Here is a 22,161-nt window from a genome sequence, read left to right as displayed (position 1 = left end):
TGAGCCCTAATTTTAAATAATTGGCCCTTTTTGTGGCTCCCCATTTTTGGGGAAACCAGATTTTGTTCTGAATTTTTTTCGAGAGTACAAGTCTTCGTGGCCAAAGAGTTAAAGCATTTAAGATTCAACAGGGTCAAGTAAGACATACATGTGGATGCTGCCTAAGAAACACATCAAACCATTGAGAATAAACAAATAGAGGCCAGAATCTGCCCAACTTCACTATTAACCCGGAATCACACTAATTCTTAAAATTTGAAATAATGGTCGTAACTTCAAGAGATCACTAAACATCAATATATTCGTTCTTTCCTAGACCGTACAACTGCAGAGCAGCTTGCATGCGAAGTTCTTTAAATTTCGACTTGATTTCGAGAAATGGATGATTCTAAGTTAAGGCAACATCTGTGGGCGAAAATTTGCGAAATCTGTGTATCAGACAAAGCAAAAAAACTCATTCCCCTTCAAAAATTCAATGGTCACTTGTTTGCATTATAAAGTGTTTTTTTTTATTTATTCTTCTCTTGGAGAGTCGTTCACGCCATCAGAAAGAGCCTCCTCTCTGCACTTGTATTTTTCAAATCCGAATCTGATTTATGCTTGACAATTAATAGTTCCGATTTTGGTGCCACGGTTTTATATCATTCTGCATAGATTTTCATTTTCGCTTAATCAAAGTCCTAATATCTAATAGGTCACTGATCTTAGTCAAAGCTACTTCATTTCTTTATTTTTACACCCAGCGGGACATTAAACAGGAGAATATGACGATATTCTCACTAAAGTCCTTAGACAAGAATGAATTCCAATTTTCAGGAAAGATAGTCTGAGAAGTTCAAAGACCTCAAACTTTCTGGCATCTTTCTTTCTTTTTCTGTATGCATCGGAAAAAATGACAAATTTCAGTCATAAAGAAATCTTATGGTCAGTAACACGAATTTTCACGTATTTTTGTCAAAATTATTCTAATCGAGGGTTATTCAGACCACCCCAAAGTATGAATGCCTTAAAAACTGACGCTAGCTTAAAAATAAATCACCAACACTAGCAAGTATTTGGCATTTTTAATGTTATAATAAGGAAAAATCCATGTAATTAGTTGGATTTGGAAAAAAATACATAAATAAATACATAATCTCAGTTTCTGGAAAAAAATCATTTACGGAGTTTGGAACATATGCGAAGAAACGCTAAGCGCTAGATTGCGTCGGCCATTTTTTGCTGACACTAGTGGCAGTTTTCACTCTTTTTTTAGTTGCCCATACTTTTTTTTAGGCCAATGTATAAAAAACGCACCTTTTCTTCTGCGTATAAATATATTTAGAAATCTCTAGGTCTCACAGAAGTGGTGTTTCTATGAATAAACACATATACTTAAAAAATAAATCTTACCTCTTTTAATCAGTGCTTCAGAGGCTTTTTACTAGCAGTTGGGGGGGGGGAATAACCACGAAAAAGATACTTCTTTATGCCATTATTTTTTTATTTCCTTTAGATTCATTTGAATCAATCTACTCAGGGGAATCGCCTCTTTTGCAGGAAGGTTGTGCGAAAACACAGGATAGCTGGCCTCCCTACCCCGCCATTGCACTTCCTGGCTGAGGGGCCGTGAAACGTAGACCAGCACCGGTGGTTGTACTTTAAGAGTCTAGTGCCATATCTTTTACCGTTTACCTTTTTTACACCAACTCTTTTCCCCCTTTATGTGCACAAGTCTTCTTACGCGTCATTAATATTTAGAAAATTATGCACAATTATCATTTAAGTATAAAGTTATAAAACATAGTTTATTCATATGATTATATAAAAGAAACATATAAAATCAGAACAAATCTTACCCCTTTAATGCGGAACTTCTCTAGCTTGTCCATCGAAAAACTCTCATCTTTCAACAAAAGACTTGCTTCTTCCATCCTTTTCGAGAAGTGACAAATTTATTTCTTAACTATAAAACAATAAAAATGAATTTTATAGTACAATATTTACTAAACATGAAAGGGAAAACACCATAATTTGTCCACAGTAAAGATAGGAAAAATTACAGCGTGAAATATAAATGTATTTCCTCTTAAAATTGTACACGCCGATCCTTATTTTTTTTTTTAATTTCGCTCGTTATAGCCAGACATTGTGCATCAACTGAAAAGATAAGTAACCGGTTTAGTAACTGTCTGAATCTAAACTCTTGACACCAATCTTCTTTGTGATAGGTTTAGAATTATGAAGAAGAACATTTTTGGTGAAGTCGACAGCGTCCTGGTGTATAGTTACACAATTTCCAATAAAAATGGTGTTGAGTTAGTTGTTCATACATATGGTGCAGCGATCCAGTCTCTTCGACTACCAGGAAAGAATCTTAACAACGATGTTATCCTTGGATTTGATACACTTGAAGGTAAGTGGTTTGGGTAAGTTGTTGTTAAGTAGCGGTAAGTGAAGTTGTTATTCTTTCATAATGCCCAAATTCAAAATTTTCCGTAAAAAAAAAGTTTTGGGAGTTAAAGAGCTTTCAGACCAAATATGTGGCTTAAATAACCCCTTTATCCTTAATTCCAATAAACTGCATTTTGCAGAAAACAGTGGCGATTTTGTGGATTGTGAGTGATTTTTTTTACCAACATTTTTGCAGAAAAATGAAAATCCGCCTTTGAATTGGAATTTCCACCGCATTCGATAAATATACTCAGGAGTTGAATGAATACCTATTCATTCAACTCCTTATTCAGTTGTTTATTGAGGGCGGCCACTTTCAGAAACCGTGTACACCAGGTGACGCGTGGCAGAAGTGTGCCAAGCGTGACAGAAACTCCGAAGTGTGACAAGAGCTATGCCATGGGTGGCAGAACTATGTGGCACGTGTGGCGTTTTGAGATATGGACTAGGTGACGGAAAGCCGCTGGCGATTTTCTAAGTATTTTTGTGCGTTTCTTTTTCTTTCTTAGGATAAATGAGTCGTTCAAATTGCACTCTTTTGCAAGTTCGCAATATGTGGGAACAAAGGGTTGGACTGTTTTTTTTTTTTTTTTTTTTTTTTTTTACCGATTATTACGGGGCTTACAGTCAGGCTAAGCATTCCGTATCTTAAAAAAGGGTTTATCTGACACTAAATAAAAAAATAAGCTTTTTTTAATTGAAAGTAAGGAGCGACATTGAAACTTAAAGCGAACAGAAATTGTTTCGTATATGAAAGGGGCTGTCCCATCATCAACGCACCACAATTTACGCTAAAGTTTTTTATTGTTTTAAAAAGAAGAACTGTGATAAAGAGTAAAACTTTAGCGTAAAGAGCGGGTCGTTGAGGAGGGGACAGCCCCTTTCATATATCAAAATTTCGATCCGGTGACTTTGGGAGAAAATGAGCGTGTGAGGGGGCCTGGTTGCCCTCCAATTTTTTGGTCACTTTAAAAGGGCACAAAACTTTTAATTTCCTTTAAAATGAGCCGTCTCGCGACATTCTAGGACCACTGGGTTGATACGATCACCCCGAGGAGCTTGAAAAAAAATGTTAAGTTGTTCAAAAAAATATATTTATTTATAACTAAAGAGATACGCTGTCATCGGAACTATCACATGTTATTGGCGAGGGCGCTTTAGCTGCACCACGTCCTCTAACGAAAAGTTGTTCGGAACTCTTTTCATAATGGGTCATGTTGAAAATGTTTAAAACAACAGTCAACGAAAACAATATTTTTGATAGGAAGAAAAGGGTTTCATTGATTATTTAACTTAAATACTTTGAAAAGAAAGTAGTTTAATCTGAAAGCTTAGCTGCGTAAGACCACTAGCGTAGCAATTCTTATATTGTGATATGAAAGCTCCATTATTCTTGATAGTTATTCACCCACCTCGCCCCCTCCCAACTCGTAGGCCATGAAGGAATGTCAGTAAAATTTTCATTATATCTAGTTTTAAGACAGGGCAGAGATGCAGTAATGACTTATTATAAAATTCAGTTTTGCCACTTCGTACCTGTTTGCATTTCATGCATTAATTAGGAAAAGAGCCTATGAGACGAGAGGCATAAAAATCTTTCATGGCACTACCCACCCCCCTAAAAATGGGGCCAAAAAGGGCCAAATCACTTTTTCCCCTTGACTCAAAATATTGGCTTAATCATCTATCCTATTACCCGTTCGTAGCCCCAATACAGAAGAAAGAAAAAACAGCGGATCCCCAAAAAAGAGGCCTGACAGGAGATTAAAAGCATTTTTTCCCATTTTTCTGTTCCTGAGTTTATTTCAGTGCTACGAAAATGGAATATTCGGAAATTGGATACTTACAAAATAGTGTTTCAAATCATAATTCGAAATTGTAAAGAACCCTGGCTACACGTTTCTATTGTAATGAAATGAGGTTTTCTTCTTTCGTCATAAATACAGTAGCGCAAATTTATAAAAATCCTGGGGAAGGGGGCAAAAAAAAATTGTTCTTATATACACACCTTTGAATTTAGTGGTAGATCCAGAGTTTCTGGAGGCCTTTCCATTGAGAATGGATCACAAAAACAGGCCTACATAATCAAAGCATGCCGACACGTATTTTTAAAACAAAAGTTTGAAGTGTTAACAGCATCAAAATTACATATCACCTTAAATATATAAGATTCATTAAGTTAGTGCTAAGTTAGTGCTTTAACTTTAAAAAAAAAACTCCTATACGAAATTCTTTTTATTTGCCTTACTATCTCTTTGCTTTCTCAATTTTGTACGTGGAAATGTTCTGTGGGAATTGTCCGGGAGGGAATTTTCAGTGTGTTTGGATTTCCGGGAAAAACTGAAAGCACGGAAAGGAACTTACCAGAGTGTTAAAAAAAATGATTAGAACTTATGCTTTTTCAAATGAAAATAAGCTAAGGAGAATTTTTCAAGCTTACTCTTCTGCGAGACTTTTTTTCGGGAGGGGGGGGATATCAGCGAGGATGGAATTATCTGGAATGAATTTTAGAGGGGGGTATATTTTATGTGGGAGGAACTTCCAAGGAGGAATTTCCCGTGAGGAGACTGAATTTTTTAAGGAGGGTGAGCTAGATTTACTGGTATTAATTACTTGAAAAATGATCAGAAATAAAAAAAAACAAGCTTTTTCAACTTAAAGTAAGAAGTTTAAATATTTATCTGAATTTTTTATGCACGATTGTTCAATTACAATAGGGAACTCTTTTTTTTTATAAAAGATAAGAACTTTAGCATGAACAGCAAGGTACTGAGGAGGGGAAACCCCTTCATATGCATAATAATTTCTGTTTGTTTGAGTTTCAATGTTGCTCCTCACTTTCAGTTGAAAAAACTTGCTTTTTTCTCTAATTTAATCTATAGTAGAGCCAGTGAATGGGTTGGAGAAATTACTTTCTGCCGCAAAACGACCGAAGTTTTCGAAATAAGCTATTAAAAAGTGCAATTGTCCATATATTTGTATCCCTTTGAAAGCTATTCAAGAGAAGATAATAATTAAAGAAATTATTATGCAGCGAAGGGTCTAAGTTCTTTTACAATTCCGAATTTGAGAAATTTCAATTTACTTATTTGTCAAATGAATGAGTTGAATCAACGAATGAATTCAGTATGTGGCCTAGAATAGTATTTTCTGGCAAAAAAAGACGTCAAAATATGCGAACTACCCTCAAACCATGCTTTTTTTTTTCTTTTGACTAAACTGTTCTTTTTTGTGTAAAATGTAGTGCAATATAACTGCACTTTCTCAAAAATATTGCTTTTAGAGAAAAGTACTACTCGTTACAAGTAGCAATCCTGATCAAAAGTTAATGTGAGACAAAAATTTAATATTTTCATATTAGAGACTCATTTATTTCCTGGACCCAAAACGAAGAAATCTTTCCGGAACTGCCAGGTATCGCTTTAAGGCATCTTACCGTACCTAATACTAGTGTATTGAGCGAACCGGTATTTTGATCGCCGATTATTTCACGCGAAAGCAGTATACCCGAAAAATGTCCAAAATACTAATAACGTACACATTCTTAAGTGATAAGCTTTCAGACTTGAACAAATGATGCTATTATTATCTTTGTGATAATAAACCAAAACTTATCACCTATACTCTTCCTTCTTTAAGCTTTAAATGTTCAAAAAACAGCTATTTTCGGTTTTTAACAAATCAAACAGTTCGTGGTAACGAACTGAAGTAAGGAGTGACCTAGCTCAATAGCAACTGGAACTCTAAAAAATGGTATTTTGATACTAATAGTTACATCGAAAGAATTGCATTTTAATGCTGATTTTAAATATATAAATTTCATCAAGATTAGTATTACCCATCAAAAGTTACGAGCCTGAGAAAATTTGCCTCATTTTAGAAAATAGGGGAAACCCCCCCCCCTAAAAGTCATACAATATTAACATGTCATAAAAATGTCATATGACTTAAAAGTCATAAAACCACACCATGAGATTCAGCGTATCAGAGAACCTTATTGTAGAATTTTCAAGCTCCTGTCTACAAAAATGTTGAATTTCACATTTTTTGCCAGAAGAATATATCACGGATGCGTGTTTTACTTTGTCTCTCCATTCTACTTTTTAAAGAGTAAATAACTTTAGCGTAAAGAGCGGGACATTGAGGGAGGAGCAGCCCCTTTCATACACGGAGTAATTTATGTACGTTTTAAGTTTTAGTGTCGCTCCTTACTTTCAGTTAAAAAAAACTTGTTTTTTTATTTAATTTCTGAACATTTTTGAATTAATGCATGTTTTTATTTTGGCTCTCCGCAAATGAATAATTAAAACGAAATTTGCGTATTATTTTTTTTTTTTTTTTGCTAAATGGCTTTCTCTTAGTTTTAATCAGACGATTTTGACAAAAAGAGTGGGAGAGGAGGCCTCGCTGCCCACCAATTTTTCGGCTAATTAAAAAGGCAACTAGAATTTTTCATTTTTAACGAACGTTTTTATTAGTAAAAAATATACATAACTTACAAATTAACTTACGCAACGAACTTCTATATTCGTATATTTTCATTATGTATATGAGGGGGTTCGCCCCCTTGTTAATACCTCACTCTTTATACTAAAGCTTTAATTTTGTCCCAATTCTTTAAGATTGACCCCTGAATTACAAAGGCTGTAGAATAAATAATTGAAATCACTAAAAATACTTTAGCATAAAGAGCGAGCTATTTAGGAAGAGATGGACCCCCATATGCGTAATAATATCTGTTCGTTTTAAGTTTTAATGTTGGTCCTTACTTACAGTTGAAAAAAACTTTTTCATATTTATTTTTTCATTGTTTTTTTAATAATGCTAGAAAATCCTGCGCCTCCTTCATGGAATTTCTCTTCTCCCGTGACAAATTCCTCCAAGTGAAGATCCTCCCACGTAGCCCCCTCCCCTCAACCCCCCTCCAACCGAAAATCATCCTGAAAAGGTTGTACACTTCCAAATAATCATTTATGTTAACGCTGGTCAAAGTTTGTAACTTGCAGTCCCTCCCCTGGGGACTGTGGGGGAGTAAGTGAGCCCCAAATACATAGTTATTATGTTTTTTGGCTATGCTGAACAAAATGGCTATCTCAAAATTTTGGTCCGTTGACTATGAGAAAAAAAATGAGCGTGGGAGGGCGTGCCATCCAATTTTTTTGGTCACTTAAAAATGGCACTAGAACTTTTAATTTCCGTTAGAATGAGCCCTCTCGCAACATTCTAGGACAACTTGGTCGATACGATCACCCCTGGGGAAAAAAAACAAACAAATAAACACGCACCCGTGATCGGTCTTCCGGCAAAAAATGCGAAATTCCACATTTTTGTAGATAGGAGCTTGAAACTTCTACAGTAAGGTTCTCTGATACGCTGAATGCGATTGTGTGATTTTCGTTAAGATCGTATGTCTTTTAGGGGGTGTTTCCCTCTATTTTCCAAAACAAGGCAAATTTTCTCAGCCCCGTAACTTTTGACGAGTAAGACTAAATTTAATGAAACTTATATATTTAAAATCAGCATAAAAATCCGATTCTTTTAATACACCTATTGGTATCAAAATTCCGTTTTTTTATAGTTTGGTTTACTATTGAGCCGGGTCGCTCCATACTACAGTTCGTTACCAAGAACTGTTTGAAAAATTTAATTAAAATATTGTTGTACTTATTTGTGATTTCCAAAATAGGACCAAATTTATTTTACTTCTGATTGGGTAGCAGCTTATTGGGCAAAACAACCTAAAAGAAAAAAAAACATGTGAAAAATAAAATAGGTTGTATTGATTCTTAAAACCCAAGATAGGTTAAACACTACTTTTCTTTGACCGACATAAAACTTTGAGGGTAAGTATACTAGAACAAGGGAACACTAAAAAGAACAAAGACATTTTGAAAGGAAAACGTCTTAGCAGTGTTAGACCTTTGGCACGAAAAATTAGGGTTTTCCTAATTTTTGAAATGAAAATTAGAAATTTCAGGGCATGTATATGCTTCAATTGAATTTCAGGACAATGGAAACCTCAATTAAGATAAAAATTAAGGGATCAAATCTGGTTGCATTGATGCGTGTCGCCTTTTTTTAAGGCAACAGAACAGAATCATTTTAAAAGTGAACTTGATGTGCATTAAATATACAAGATATATAGTTATAAAAAAGAAATGTAATGAAATAAGATTCTTTGAAAAAAGAGTCAAATAAGGTACGTCTTTGTTCAGGTATCTCTACTACCTGTGGGTCAGGATGGCGTTGTTCTTATGAAAAACCAAACATTACACAGATTTTCAATTCATTTAAATAATAATCCTACTCGTCATCCACCCAAAATTCTATACTAAAATTATTGTTGAACATTCATGGCACAAAACTACAACTAATCGATAATTCTGACAGAATATTGAAATTTTGTTCAAAATTCGAATGACAATCTAGAATTTTAATTCTTAAGTAAAAAACATAAATTACAATCTAGTTTTTAAAAATTAATAAATAAATAAAGGTGTGGCATTCGGATTGCGGTAGTGGCATGTGACATGAAGATGCGGTAATTGGGCTAATTGCCTAGTATTTTCTGGACAAGTTTGCGGAAGAAAATGTCAGATCCAGAAGTAATATATCCTTAACCTTTTGAATATATCATGGATATTTCCTTCCCTTAAGAGCCACCCTAGTCGGTTAGCACGCCAGACTTGAAAATTTTTGTCTGAGAGCAAGGGGTTTGGGCCTAATGTCGCTGGCTTTTTTTTGGAATAGGGGCCACTGCGTGATTCTATAAGCTCAGCCAGCGTTGACCAGCTCTAAACGGTTACGTGGTAAAATCTGAGGAAGGTAAACAGGGTGTGCAAAAGCATGGAATAGCTGAGCCTCAACCCCCATTGCATTCCTAGCTGAAGTGCCATGAAATGGAGATCAGCACTACTGGTAAGGACTATTAAGTGCAATGCAATATCAAGGACATATGGTCTATGCTACATTCTGTCCAAGCTGCAATGGATTTCCAATTTATGCTATTAAGTCAAAAGACTATCAAGCACAGTTACAATTATTGATCAACATATACATCTGATCAGAATAACTGTAATTTAATCATTCACCTCGACAAAAGACTTCGAGATGTCCCTTCATTTTCCATATTTTATTTTGTATTTATTTTGTATATCTTCCTTTTCGTTGTTTTGTTTAACATTGGTAGTGTATTATCAGTACTATTTTGTGTTTTTGTAATAACTTATCAATACAATTGTCATAGATAGATAGATTGTTAGATAGATAGATCATAGATAGATAGATTGTTAAAAGTGTACCAAAGTTAGTGAAACTTTAGCTTTAACAGGGATTCTTTTCTCTCTTTATTTTTAGGGTACCGTGGAATACCAGCAAGAAATCCTTACATGGGATCAACCGTCGGGAGGTTCGCAAATCGAATCAAAAGCGCGAAATTTGAATTAGACGGTAAAGAATATGTTTTGAACAAGAACAATAATGAAAATAGCCTACATGGCGGCCTAAGAGGTTTCGACAAGGTTTGTATAAAATAAAACATTCAGCAATTGAATATAGGCCATACAGAACAAAATTTAGCAATAAAATACAGCAACGTAGAATATCTATAGAACATAGGTGATCTTGGCGGTTTCGACAAGGTGTGTAGAAATAGAAAATCAAACCTTCAGTGTCCTTTCTTCTCCTTTACTAAAGAGTAAAGTTTAAATATTTGAGTCACTCGAGCTTTGCTTTGAAGCTTATTAAGTTTTTTACTTGAGTACATTAAATTCCTTTCTTAGGTTTGTAGTCTATCAAGTTATCTTTAAATTTACAGAGAATTAAATTTCTTGTTGATGTATCTGTTTCTTTTTTAAGTTTTCTTGAAGTCTTTTTTCTTTCCTCTCTTCTATTAAAATTTAAATAATTGGCTTATTCCAGCTTTGTTTTGTAGTTTATTAAGGTTTTTTTCTTGAAAGCATGATGTTTTTAAGTTTGTAGTGTATTAAGTTTCTTGTTGTTGCATTTGTTTTCTTTCTTAAAGTGCTCTTTAAGTTTCCTTTTTTCTCCCCCTTTATTAAAGCGTAAAGTTTAATATTTGGCTCATTCGGACTTTGCTTTGAATTGATTAAATATCTTTCTTAAGTGCATTAAGCTCATTTCTTAAATTTGTAGTGCATTAATTTTTTTTCATTTTTTAGAGTATTAAGTTTCTTTGTGGTGCATGTTTCTTATTGCGTTCTTTAAGTGTCCTTTCTTTACTCTTCTTTATTAAAGTATAGTTTCAGCATTCGGCTCACTCAAACTTTGCTTTTGAGCCTTATGATTTAATTGCAATGGATTTATCCTCAATTGTTTAACACTAATAAGCGAACGACTGAAATGAAAATAAAGGTTCTTTCAAACAATTGCTAAAAAGTATCTTATTCCAGGTTATATGGGATGCTGAAATTCTTGACGACAGGACAATAAAATTCTTTTATATGAGCAGAGATGGAGAAGAAGGATATCCAGGGACGTTAAATGTAAACGTTATATTTACGTTAACGGATAACGATGTCGTGAAGATAACCTATAATGCCACCTCTGATGCTCTGACACCGATAAATTTAACAAATCATTCGTACTTCAATCTTGCTGGCCATGTATGTATTTATTGATTTTGTTTAAATAGAATTTCAACTCTGACAGTGACTATAGGTACTTCTATATTGTTTTCCTGAAAACATAGGAGACGCCAACTCAGTCCAGATCTAAAAAAGTATGGATGGGGAACTACGATCTTGATTATCTATTAATATCTCCATCCAAAGTGGTTCATATTCGGTAACAGGCACCGTTTAAGGTTTATATTCCCTCTGAAACTAGCTATTTTGTGATTAGCTTACAGATTTGCACCAGAGGGAAAACATACTTAAGTCATTGGATTCAAGTTTCAGATCCATCATTCATTGTGCTAAAATTATGAAATTGCCAAGACCTTTTCTTAGAAAATGATCTAAGAACTTATTCAAAATCGTAAAATATCTATATTTTCGCCGTCTCTGGCATGTTTCTTACCGATTTTTCAATGCCTTCGGCCGGGAGTACAATGCGTGTTTGGAGGCAAATCAACTAAAGCCTCCCGTGGTTTTCCCACAGATTTCTCTAGGTGCCAATTTAGAACCGAGTCGACTCTGGCTGAGCATCAAGTCACACCATTGACCCCCATCCCAAACCAAATAACCAGTGACAACTGGACTCGAACCCCTAAGATGTAAACTCCTAAAACAAAGTGTAAAAGCTGAATCTCAGCTATTCAATGATTGCAAAACTGCCCGCTTACATTGAAACACTAAAACCACAGGATGGCAGAAAAATGGCAGGACAAACTTTCCAAAGGGAACATAAAATTTAACCGTCTGAGTATTCAACTCAGGCGGTAACTCTGGGAACTTTCTAATTCTTTTTTTATTCAGGTGATAACTGTTTGGGGCAGCTAGGCGATAAGTTTCATTTAATAGGTATGTGAGTATCAGCCCAGGCGGTAACTAGGATATCTTTTATTCTTTTCTGAAACAATTAAAAATTTCAACCCAGATGGTAACTCTTTGGAGCAGCTTGGTAATAGGTAATATTTAACATGTGTTTGAGTATCAGCTCTTGTGTCAACTAGGATACTTCTTTATTCTTTCCTGAAAAGACAAGAGATTCCAGCTCAGATAGGAACTCTTTGGGTCAGCAGTATTCGGTTGGTGTATTTGGGCACTTCTCCATTTTTTCCTGAAAACATAGAAGATTCCAACTCAGATTGTAACTCCTTGGAGTAGCTCGGTAATAGGTAGCATTTAGCACTGTGTACGAGTATCAACTGAACCGTTAACTAGGGCACTTTTCCATTTTTCCTGGAAACAAAAGAGATTCAAGATCAGGGGGTAACTCTTTGGAGCAGCTTGGTACTAGGTAACATTTAATAGATGCATGAGTATCACCTTAGGTAATAGCTAGGGCACTTTTCCGTTTTTTTTCCTTAAAACACAGGAGATTCAAACTAAGATAGCAAGTCTTTGGAACAGCTTGGTAACAGGTAACATTTAATAGGCGTATGAGTATCAGTTCAGGCGTTAACTAGAGCACTTTTTAATTTTCTCTTGAAAACATAAAACATTTCAGCTCAGTTGGGAACTCTTGAAGTCAGCTTGGTAATGGGTAATTTCCGAAAGGTATATGAATATGAGCTAAGGCGTTAAATAGGACATTTCTTCATTTTTCTGGGAAACACAGGAGTATAAAACTGGTAACTTTAGCTCCGTAATATGTTACATCTAAAGCTGTACAAGTATCAGCTGAGGTGGTAACCAGGGCACTTTTCCATTTTTTTCTGAAAACTCAGGAGATTCCAACTCATCAACTAGAACCCACGATAAGCTACTTCCAGATCTAAATTGAGAAAGCATGGATGGAAAATTATAATGATTCTATTATTTATTATAAATTGGTATTTCCTGTAATATTGATATAATATTATCCATATTATACTTGATACATTTTTTCTGGAAACACAGTATATTCTAACTCAGACGGTAACTCTTTGGGATAGATTGGTGATAATGACGTTTAGTGTCGTTTAATGATGGACCAATAGATGGACACCATGGACTCAAAACTCCAATTTCTACCAATAAGCATAGCATCGTGGATTCATGCGCCATTTTATTTTGCATGCGATGATATTATCTTGCATTCCCCTTAGAATTTTATTAAGTAAAAAAAAAACAAGTTTTTTTAACTGAAAGTAAGGAGCGACCTAGAAACCTAAAGCGAACAGAAATCACTCCGTATATGAAATGGATTGTCCTCTCCGCAATCCCTCGCTCTTTACGCTAAAGTTTTTAATGGTTTTAAAAAGACGAATTGTGGAAAAGAGTCAAACTTTAGCGTAAAGAGCGAGAGATTGCGGAGGGGACAACCCATTTCATACACGGAGTAATTTCTGCTCGTTTTAAGTTTCTATGTCGCTCCTTACTTTCAGTTAAAAAAAATGTTTTTTTATTTAATTTCTGAACGTTTTTGAATTAATGCATGTTTGATTTTGACTATCCGCACATAAATTATTAAAATGAAATTTGCATATTAGTTCTTTTTTTTTGCCTAAATGGCTTTCTCTTAGTTTTGATCAGACGATTTTGAGAAATAAGGGGTGGGGAAGAAGGCCTAGCTGCCCTCCAGTTTTTCGGTTACTTAAAAAGGCAACTAGAATTTTTAATTTTTAACGAACGTTATTGTTAGTAAAAAATATAAGTAACTTAAGAATTAACTTACTTAACAAACTTTTATATTCTTATATTTTTATTATGTATATGAGGGGGTTTGTCCCCTCGTCAATACCTCGCTCTTTACACTAAATCTTAAGTTTTGTCCCAATTCTTTAAGAATGACCCCTGAATCACAAAGGCCGTAGAATAAATAGTAAAAAATTACTAAAAATACTTTAGCATAAAGAGCGAGGTATTTATCTCCTCCTAAATACGTCGCTCTTTATGCTAAAGTATTGTGAGAACCCCCCATATACGTAATAATCTCTGTTCGTTTTAAATTCTAATGCAACGCCTTACTTTCAATTGAAGAAACTTTTTCATGTTTATTTTTTCATAGTAATGCTAGAAAATCCTGCGCCTATTTCATTGAATTTCTCTTCCCCATGACGTATTTCTCCAAGGAAAGATCCTTCCACATAGCCCCCTCCCCTCAACACCACCTTCCAAACCTAAAAATTCCCCTGGAAACGTCTATACACTTCCCAATAACCATTACTGTATAAAAACACTGGTCAAAGTTTGTAATTTGCAGCCCCTCCCCCAGGGACTGTGGGGGAGTTAGTCATCCCCAAAGACATAGTTATTATAATTTTCGACTATGCGGAACAAAATAGCTATCTCAAAATTCTGATCCGTTCACTTTGGGAAAAAAGAGCGTGGGAGGGGGCTTAGGTGCCCTCCAATTTTTTTGGTCACTTAAAAAGAGCAGTAGAACTTTTCATTTCCGTTAAAATGAGACCTTTTGCGACATTCTAGGACTACTTGGTCGATACGATGACCCCTGGGGAAAAGAAAAAAAAACAACAAATAAACACGCACCCGTGATCTGTCTTCTGGCAAAGAATACGAAATTCTACATTTTTGTAGATAGGAGCTTGAAATTTTTGCTATAGGGTTCTCTGATACGCTGAATGCGATGGTGTGATTTTCGTTAAGATTCTATGACTTTTAGGGGGTGTTTCCCCCTATTTTCCAAAATAAGGCAAATTTTATCAGGCTCGTAACTTTTGATGACAAAGACTAAATTTGATGAAATATATTTAAAATCAGCAGGAAAATCTGATTCTTTTGATGTATCTTTTAGCATCATAATTCCGTTTTTTAGAGTTTGGTTTACTATTGAGCCGGGTCGCTCCATACTACAGTTCGTTACCACGAACTGCTTGATAGACGAAAACTTGATCAATGAATGCTAAGCTAAACAAAAATTTCAAATTGATAAATTTCATACCCTTTCTAAGTTAGTCTTTTTGCGTTTGTTTACTGAATATAACGTACACAGAAAATAAATACTACTTTTTATCAAATAGTTTAATTTTTGTTATTCTATTTTCTTTCTTTCCAGCTTGTTGCTGGGGAAGGGGTTATCAACCTTCTTTTGGGAAGTCTAACGATATATCTGGAGAGGACATTTTCATAATTTTATTGAGGTGTTTTCCCTACCAAACTAAAAGAATCCAAATTAATTCCACTTTTTAAAGGAGGAGATCCAACAGTAATTGATAACTATCGACCGATTAGCTTACTTCCAATTTTTTCGAAAATATATGAAAAGCTTGCTGCAAAAAGACTATATGAATACTTTGAAGTTAATAAAACTCTTTCTGATAAACAATATGGATTTCGGAAAAACAGATCTACTGAACTCGCAATTACGGATCTTTTAATGAATATAAAATCGGCGCAAGATGATGGTTTATATTCTCTGGCGATTTTTCTAGATTTAACAAAAGCTTTTGATTGCGTTGATTTTGACATCCTTCTTGAAACATTAGAAGGATATGGGATAAAGTCGACGGTTCTTGAATGGATTCGGTCATATTTAACAAATAGACGTTGTAAAATACTTGCTAATGGTATCTTATCAGATTCATTCGATGTAACTTGTGGGGTGCCCCAGGGATCAGTTCTTGGACCATTACTTTTTTAATTTATGTGAATGAACTTTCGGCTGATGTTCCCTTTGCATATATAATAAATTTTACGGACGACACAGTACTATTTCTAAAACACATAAAAACCGTGAGCAACTAATTACAAACGCTGAAGTTTGCCTCCAGGCAGCAACCGAATTCTTTGAAGAGCGGTTGCTTTCCCTTAATACAAAAAAGACGAAGTATATCATTTTTAAACATGGAAATGGCCCAGTTTACGATAGCAAGATAAATACGGCAGACCACGAAAAAATTGAAAGAGTTGACCACATTAAATATTTAGGTATAATAATTGATGAAAAGCTGGATTGGGCAATCCACATTAAATTTCTTTGTATGAAGCTGTCAAGAGCTGTTGGTATTCTCCATAGACTGAAATTTATTTTTCCCCATAAAATATTACTGATTCTATATTTTAGTCTATTCCACTCATATCTTTTATATGGAATAAGCATTTGGGCTTCAAATTATAAGTCAGAATGGAAGCAAGTTCAAATTCTTCAGAATAAAGCTATACGTGCAATTTGCAAGCTTGAGCCTCGTCAGAGTGTGAAGGCGTTTTTAATAAGACTTAAGATATCAAATGTGGCTCGACTTCGAGAAAAAAAGATTGCCGAAACTTTATACAAAGTAAGTACAAATACCGCACCTGAGTCGTTTATGTCAGTTTTTCGAAGGAATGATGAAATTCACCAACATGATACTCGGCTTGCATCGCAACTAGTTACAGAAACGAGACGTCTCACGACGTCTGGTTTTTCAATTAGATTTACCGGACCGAAAATATGGAATTATTTGCCAAATACTTTGAGAAATGCTAATAGCCTACCAGAGTTCAAAAGTAAGATTAAAAGCTTCTTAATGGAAAACATTGAATTAGATCCTAATTTCTTTTACCGATAGTTCTCTATGTTTTGTTTTATTAATTTACGTTTGTTTTCTTTTCTTTTCCCTTCTTCTTCTTTTCTCTTCTTACCTTATAAATCTATTCTTGATGATTGAATGAATACTGTCACCCGTTACGGGCAGTGCTCTCTTAGGGTGTAGTTAGTTTATAGTGTGTGATTTGTTGTTTTTTTTGTTAATAAACGAAATTGAATTGAATTGAATAATTTTATGAAAATATCCTTAGTCGTTAACCTTTGCCTCTCTGAAAATTGATGATAAAATGAACCGCATTGTGAAGAAAGAAAATGCGAGGATATTTCCAGGCAGTGAAAAAAAAATCACAGTCTTCAGAATTTGCTTCATTTTGCCATGTATAAGCAGTGTGGTTTTAGAAATTACTTACGACAGACTTAAAGGGAGCACATGATCAAGTCTGTCCTTAATTATTTCTCTTCGCCCAAAAAACAGTCTAACTTAAAAACCTAGCAAGAATTTTTACAAAATTGTGAGACAAGAAGAATCCTTCCGAAGTCTCTGAATTTGTGTCTTAATCTAAGCACTCAATATGAAAGGTAATTCCCTACATTTCTTCTTTAGCAAAACAAATCCCTTCTTCACAATTTGCTTCCGTTTGTCATGCATAGGCAATGTGGTTTTGGAACTTATTCACACATTGTTTTTTGAGTGTTCTTGCTTAGCAGTCCCTTTTTTCAGAAAGGAGGAAGGAAAGAACTCCACGACCACATTGCAACAATCAACGCAAGCCATTATACACCTGTAGATGGTCAACAGATACCAACAGGAGAAATTCGGCCGGTGGGTGACAGTATCTTCAACTTGAAACAGCCAACAAGAATCAGTTCAGTCATTGACAAAGTGGAAGGAGGAGGCTATGACCACAACTTTGTCTTGGATGGTGAGCGTGGACGGCTACGATTATGTGGCAGGTACATATATATATATATATATATATATATATATATATATATATATATATATATATATATATATATATATATATATATATATATATATATATATATATATATATATATATATATATATATATATATAATACAACAATCAAATATTGCTAACCGAAAGAATTCCCATCTGAGCTGGAATCTCTAGTCTTTTCAGGAAAAAATGGATAGGTGTCCTAGTTGACGCAAGAGCGTATACTCAAACACATGTTAAATATTACCTATTACCAAGTTGCTCCAAAGGGTTACCATCTGAGTTGAAATTTTTAGTTGTTTCAGAAAAGAATAAATATATATACATATAAAATGTATAAATATATATATACCGCAGTGTAATATTGATATAATATTATCCATATATACTTGATACATTTTTTCTGGAAACACAGAATATACTAACTCAGACAGTAGTTACTGTCTGAGTTAATTCTATGTGATAGCTTGATTATAATGACGTTTAGTGTCGTTTAATGATGGACCAATAGATGGACACCATGGACTCGAAACTCAAATTTCTACCAATAAGCATAGCATCGTAGATTCAAATATTGCAGTTTCAAATTTTCTGAAAAGTGTAAGCACAAAACAGTAGTTCAACCCTGCTTTAGCATTCTTATTTCAGTTATAATTTAGTATTTGACTTTTTCCTCGCGTTAGCCTACCCCTTACATTTTTTTATCGTTGTTTTGTTAAAGTAAATGTTTGTTTTTGGTTCTTTTTTCTTATTTATTTCTCAATATATTTTTATGTAGCTGTAGATGGGTTTTGAAATAAATACGTTCATATTGGTAAGACTCGTAATTTTCTTTCATTTCAACTAGAGCAAATAAGTTCCACTACTCGCCACAACGGAATCTGGCATTACCAATATTAAAGCTCGCTAGAGCAACTCACTCAATAATCGTTCGCGACCCACACGTGGGTTGCGACCCATAACCACTGGTGCATAGGGATAGACGGATTTTTTACTAGATGGTTTCAAAAGTTTCAAATGGATAAACATTTCCACTAATCTTGTACTGACGTTTTGAAAGTCTCTATTGGCTGGCTATAATCACTTTAATTTATAATAAAATGGATTATTTACAGATTTGAGCACCAGAAGAGTGGAAGGGCAATGACTGTTTATACAACTCAACCGGGAGTTCAATTTTATACCGGTAATTTTTTACCTAATGATGACACCTTAAAAGGAAAGGATGGAGCAATATACAGCAAACATGGCGGATTTTGCTTTGAAACCCAAAATTTTCCTGATGCCATTAATCAGGTAAAATAAGTCACAGATTAATCAGATCATTATATAGGTTTTGGTATAGAGCAGCAGTTCCAGATTTATTAACTACAATCCTAAGTTCAATTATTTGAAAGTCAGAGTCTAAAGTCATACATGTCTTTCTTCTCATTTGTGGCATGATCTAACGTGACCAAAAACAGGAAAAAAAAACTGTGTAAAATTATTTTTAAGAAGCCTATCTATAACCTTTTGTCTTATAAAAAACAATCGTTGGCCAAGGACATCCTATGAAGAAAGACCAAATGACCAGCCATCCCCCCCCCTCAAGTCTGAAAATCCGCAAAGTGGGTGCCAAAAACCAAATGTTGCAGAAAAATTCGAAAATAAAACATTTTTTTCATCATAGTACATTAAAACGGGGCTGTAAATGCAAGAATGTGCATTTTTAGAAGTAGTATTTTTAAATGATCACATCAAAATTTTCCTATCCAAAAACGTTTAAATTAAGAATTCACATTCCTAGTTTAAAGTATAAGTCAATTTTTTCACGCGAAAGCAATTGGTAATTCAGCTGATTAATTCAGCGCTTCGTCAGTAAAAAGCCAAATAGAAAAGTGGCTCTGGTTTCGAGTTTGGTGGATTAGCAAAAACAAAATCCAAAAACTTTACTTTTTCACAACACTGGTGAATACGGAAATATGGTGACTAATGAATTCCAAAAATTATACCTTTGCAGATAGGCAGAAAAACCTAATGTAGACTGACGTTCAACATGCTTCCGAGGGAATTTCCAGTAACATCCCAACAAGAGTTGGCCCAACGAAAGTAACTTATCCCAGCCTCAATTCCACTGACGACTTTCACCATGAACAGTGTAAACAGAAATATTTACCGACAAGCTTCATTCACCATTCAATTACCACTTGGAACAAGCTCAAAGAATTAGCGGGGTAAAAAATAACATTCTGAAAAAAAAAACTTCCCGTGATATTTCACAGAAAGCAGTCTTGCAATTTCATCATGTGAGTGAACTTTGAAAGCTGGGTAACATGTAGCTTTTCGGAAAAACTTTCCTTAATATTTAAAAGAAATAATTCTTTATATTCCAAAGACAGCAAAAAAGTACCACTTTCAGGATTCAGCTCAAATATCAAAGTGTGCAAACCTCCAAAAATGATATTGACCTACGTCAATTACCAGCTATTTAAAAACTAAAAATTTTCAGAAACATGAAGATTTTACTAATAATTCCCATTTGAGAAACAATGGGATATTTATACTGATTATAAATTATTGATTATACAATCAATAATTATATAATTATTGATTGTATAATCAATATTAATTAATATAACCAATAATTAATCAATAATTATACAATCAAAAATTAATAGATAAATTATTGATTATTCACTAATCAAAAGTAAAAATCGATTTTTTCAGACCATTTTCGGCGCCCTTTTTCGGTACCAAAAAACAGTAGACAATAGACTGTAAAAACGCATTGTATGTAAACAAGATAATATTTATATTTATTTTGTTAGATCACAGAGATCGAGATTATTGAAAACCAAACTAATTGTAATTTTGGTTAGACAAAACAGATCAAAATTACATAAATGATATTCATTGGGTAAAAGAGAATAAAATCAAATAAAATCTGGCTAATATTTAGGATGTCGAAACAGATCAAAACAATTATATAAAGCAAGCTAATATTTATTAGATAAAACAAATGAAGATTGTATCTGTGATGAACTGTCTTTATGTTTTCATTCCTTTTATTATAAATAGAAAGGTAGTGTGGCCTAAGAAATTATGTGTCAAGAATAGATATACCGACAAGCTAATATTCATTTAACCCCACACGTCAAAATTGTCGAGATCAGACCTCGTTTGTAAAACTAGCTAATATTAATTTCAGTGAACCTGAAATTCCTGTTTATTTTTTTAGCAGTTTTTTTTTTGCTTTCGAATGTTCATAATAGAAAGATAGCATGGTCATAGAAACTAATCATGTTAAACTGCATTAAGATAATTCCCAATCGTTTTATACGTTTACGATTCATTACTAATATTTGTCCTTTTTCTTACTTTAGGCCGAGTTTCCAACCTGCATACTACGTCCGGGAGAAGTCTACAACGAAATTACTGAGTTCCACTTCACTTTCTAATGTTTTTGTTCAAGGGCGTATCCAGGGGGAGGGGGTAGGGTTTGACACCCCGAACTCGAAATCTCTCCACGACTCGTAAAAACATACCGAAGATGCATATAAAGGAATTTTCGATTCGTTTTTTATTGTATTTTTGTAATCCTGGACGCGCCATTGTTTTTGTTCCACAAGAGAATAAAGATAATACACCGACGTTTGTCTTTTTAATGTTTGTTTCTTTTCCTCTCGATTTTGATACCCTGCTATTTTCGCCATTTGCGTTGTGGTACAAAAAATTACTATTACTATTATAAATAATTAACAGAGCAAAAATGGAGTGTACTGCTATCGCAAATATAAAAGGTGCAAATCTCTTTTTTTAGACTTTATCATCATAGAAACACTGAAGAATTATATTAAGAGAAGAGAATATATGAAAGCTTTCCTCATTTAGAGCTTATCGAAAACTACCAACAAATTACCACAGAAAATTTATCTCAATCTACTATCTAGAATCAAAAAATGTATACTAATCTACTACTAATACTAACGACTCATTGCAGCAGCAAGCCACCTGATGCCAACACAGCCGCGCATGCTCCTCCTTTCCCAACAATTTCAATGCTTCAAATTTAATCCCTCTAATAAAGTTTCAATTTCCTGTAAATCCTTTTTTATCACCTCCTTTCACCCCAATAAGAATCGACCTAATTTCCATTGGGCCAAGAAGCTCAATCGTTGACAGTCTATTGTCTTCATCCATAGACTATCATCTAGCCATCTTAACCTGTCTTTCATTATAGCCGTAGAAAGTGGGATCGAACTACGTTTCTAGGACCGCTGATTAAGGAAATTGTTTGCCAGCGAAACGAGTACTTAAAGCTATTCTTGAACAAACCCTCTGGGAAACATCTAACGTCTCATCTTCAACCTTTCAAAGGCTCTACATTTTAGAGCTTTACTATACTTTACCACAGTCATTACCGTTCCTTCCAATATTCTATTCTCAGTTCGAAGATTTATCTTCCTATTCTTCCAAACTTTTTTCAACTGCAAGAGAACACCCCGCGTTCTAGCTATTCAGCTTTCTACATCTTTACTGCAACCAAGGGGCGTAATTTTCTATGGGGCAGTTATGCCCCTACCCCCAAACTGAAATTTAGCATCTTCAAAAATCTTGGCAAAACTAAGATAGGCCTAAATAATTCAGGCATCCAAGGAAACAGATCAGTTTCTTTAATATGCCTTAGCCTTTAT

The 22,161-nt window shown here is 34.3% G+C and overlaps 2 protein-coding genes across 5 annotated transcripts in view; one reads left to right on the top strand and one right to left on the bottom strand.

The window, feature by feature from the left end:
- Window positions 1–22,161, bottom strand: part of LOC136026246 (alpha-ketoglutarate-dependent dioxygenase alkB homolog 6-like) — a 106,340-nt gene that overhangs the window by 33,497 nt on the left and 50,682 nt on the right. For all 4 annotated transcript variants that reach the window (XM_065702611.1, XM_065702610.1, XM_065702613.1 and 1 more), the window contains exon 2: window positions 1,839–1,945. In XM_065702611.1, coding sequence (XP_065558683.1) covers window positions 1,839–1,913 — 75 coding nt within the window. In that variant the 5' untranslated portion in view covers window positions 1,914–1,945. The remainder of the gene's footprint in view (window positions 1–1,838; window positions 1,946–22,161) is intronic.
- Window positions 2,151–21,117, top strand: LOC136026245 (galactose mutarotase-like). The gene is made up of 6 exons (XM_065702605.1): window positions 2,151–2,395; window positions 9,790–9,953; window positions 10,845–11,057; window positions 17,246–17,478; window positions 18,604–18,784; window positions 20,851–21,117. Exons 1-6 carry the CDS (start codon window positions 2,221–2,223, stop codon window positions 20,923–20,925), a joined length of 1,041 nt encoding a protein of 346 aa, XP_065558677.1. The 5' UTR covers window positions 2,151–2,220; the 3' UTR covers window positions 20,926–21,117.

The sequence above is a fragment of the Artemia franciscana genome, chromosome 4, assembly GCF_032884065.1.
Source record: "Artemia franciscana chromosome 4, ASM3288406v1, whole genome shotgun sequence".
Classification (NCBI taxonomy): Eukaryota; Metazoa; Arthropoda; class Branchiopoda; order Anostraca; family Artemiidae; genus Artemia; species Artemia franciscana.
The sequence above is the reverse complement of the archived record's forward strand: the minus strand, read 5'-3'. Positions and strand labels throughout refer to the sequence as shown.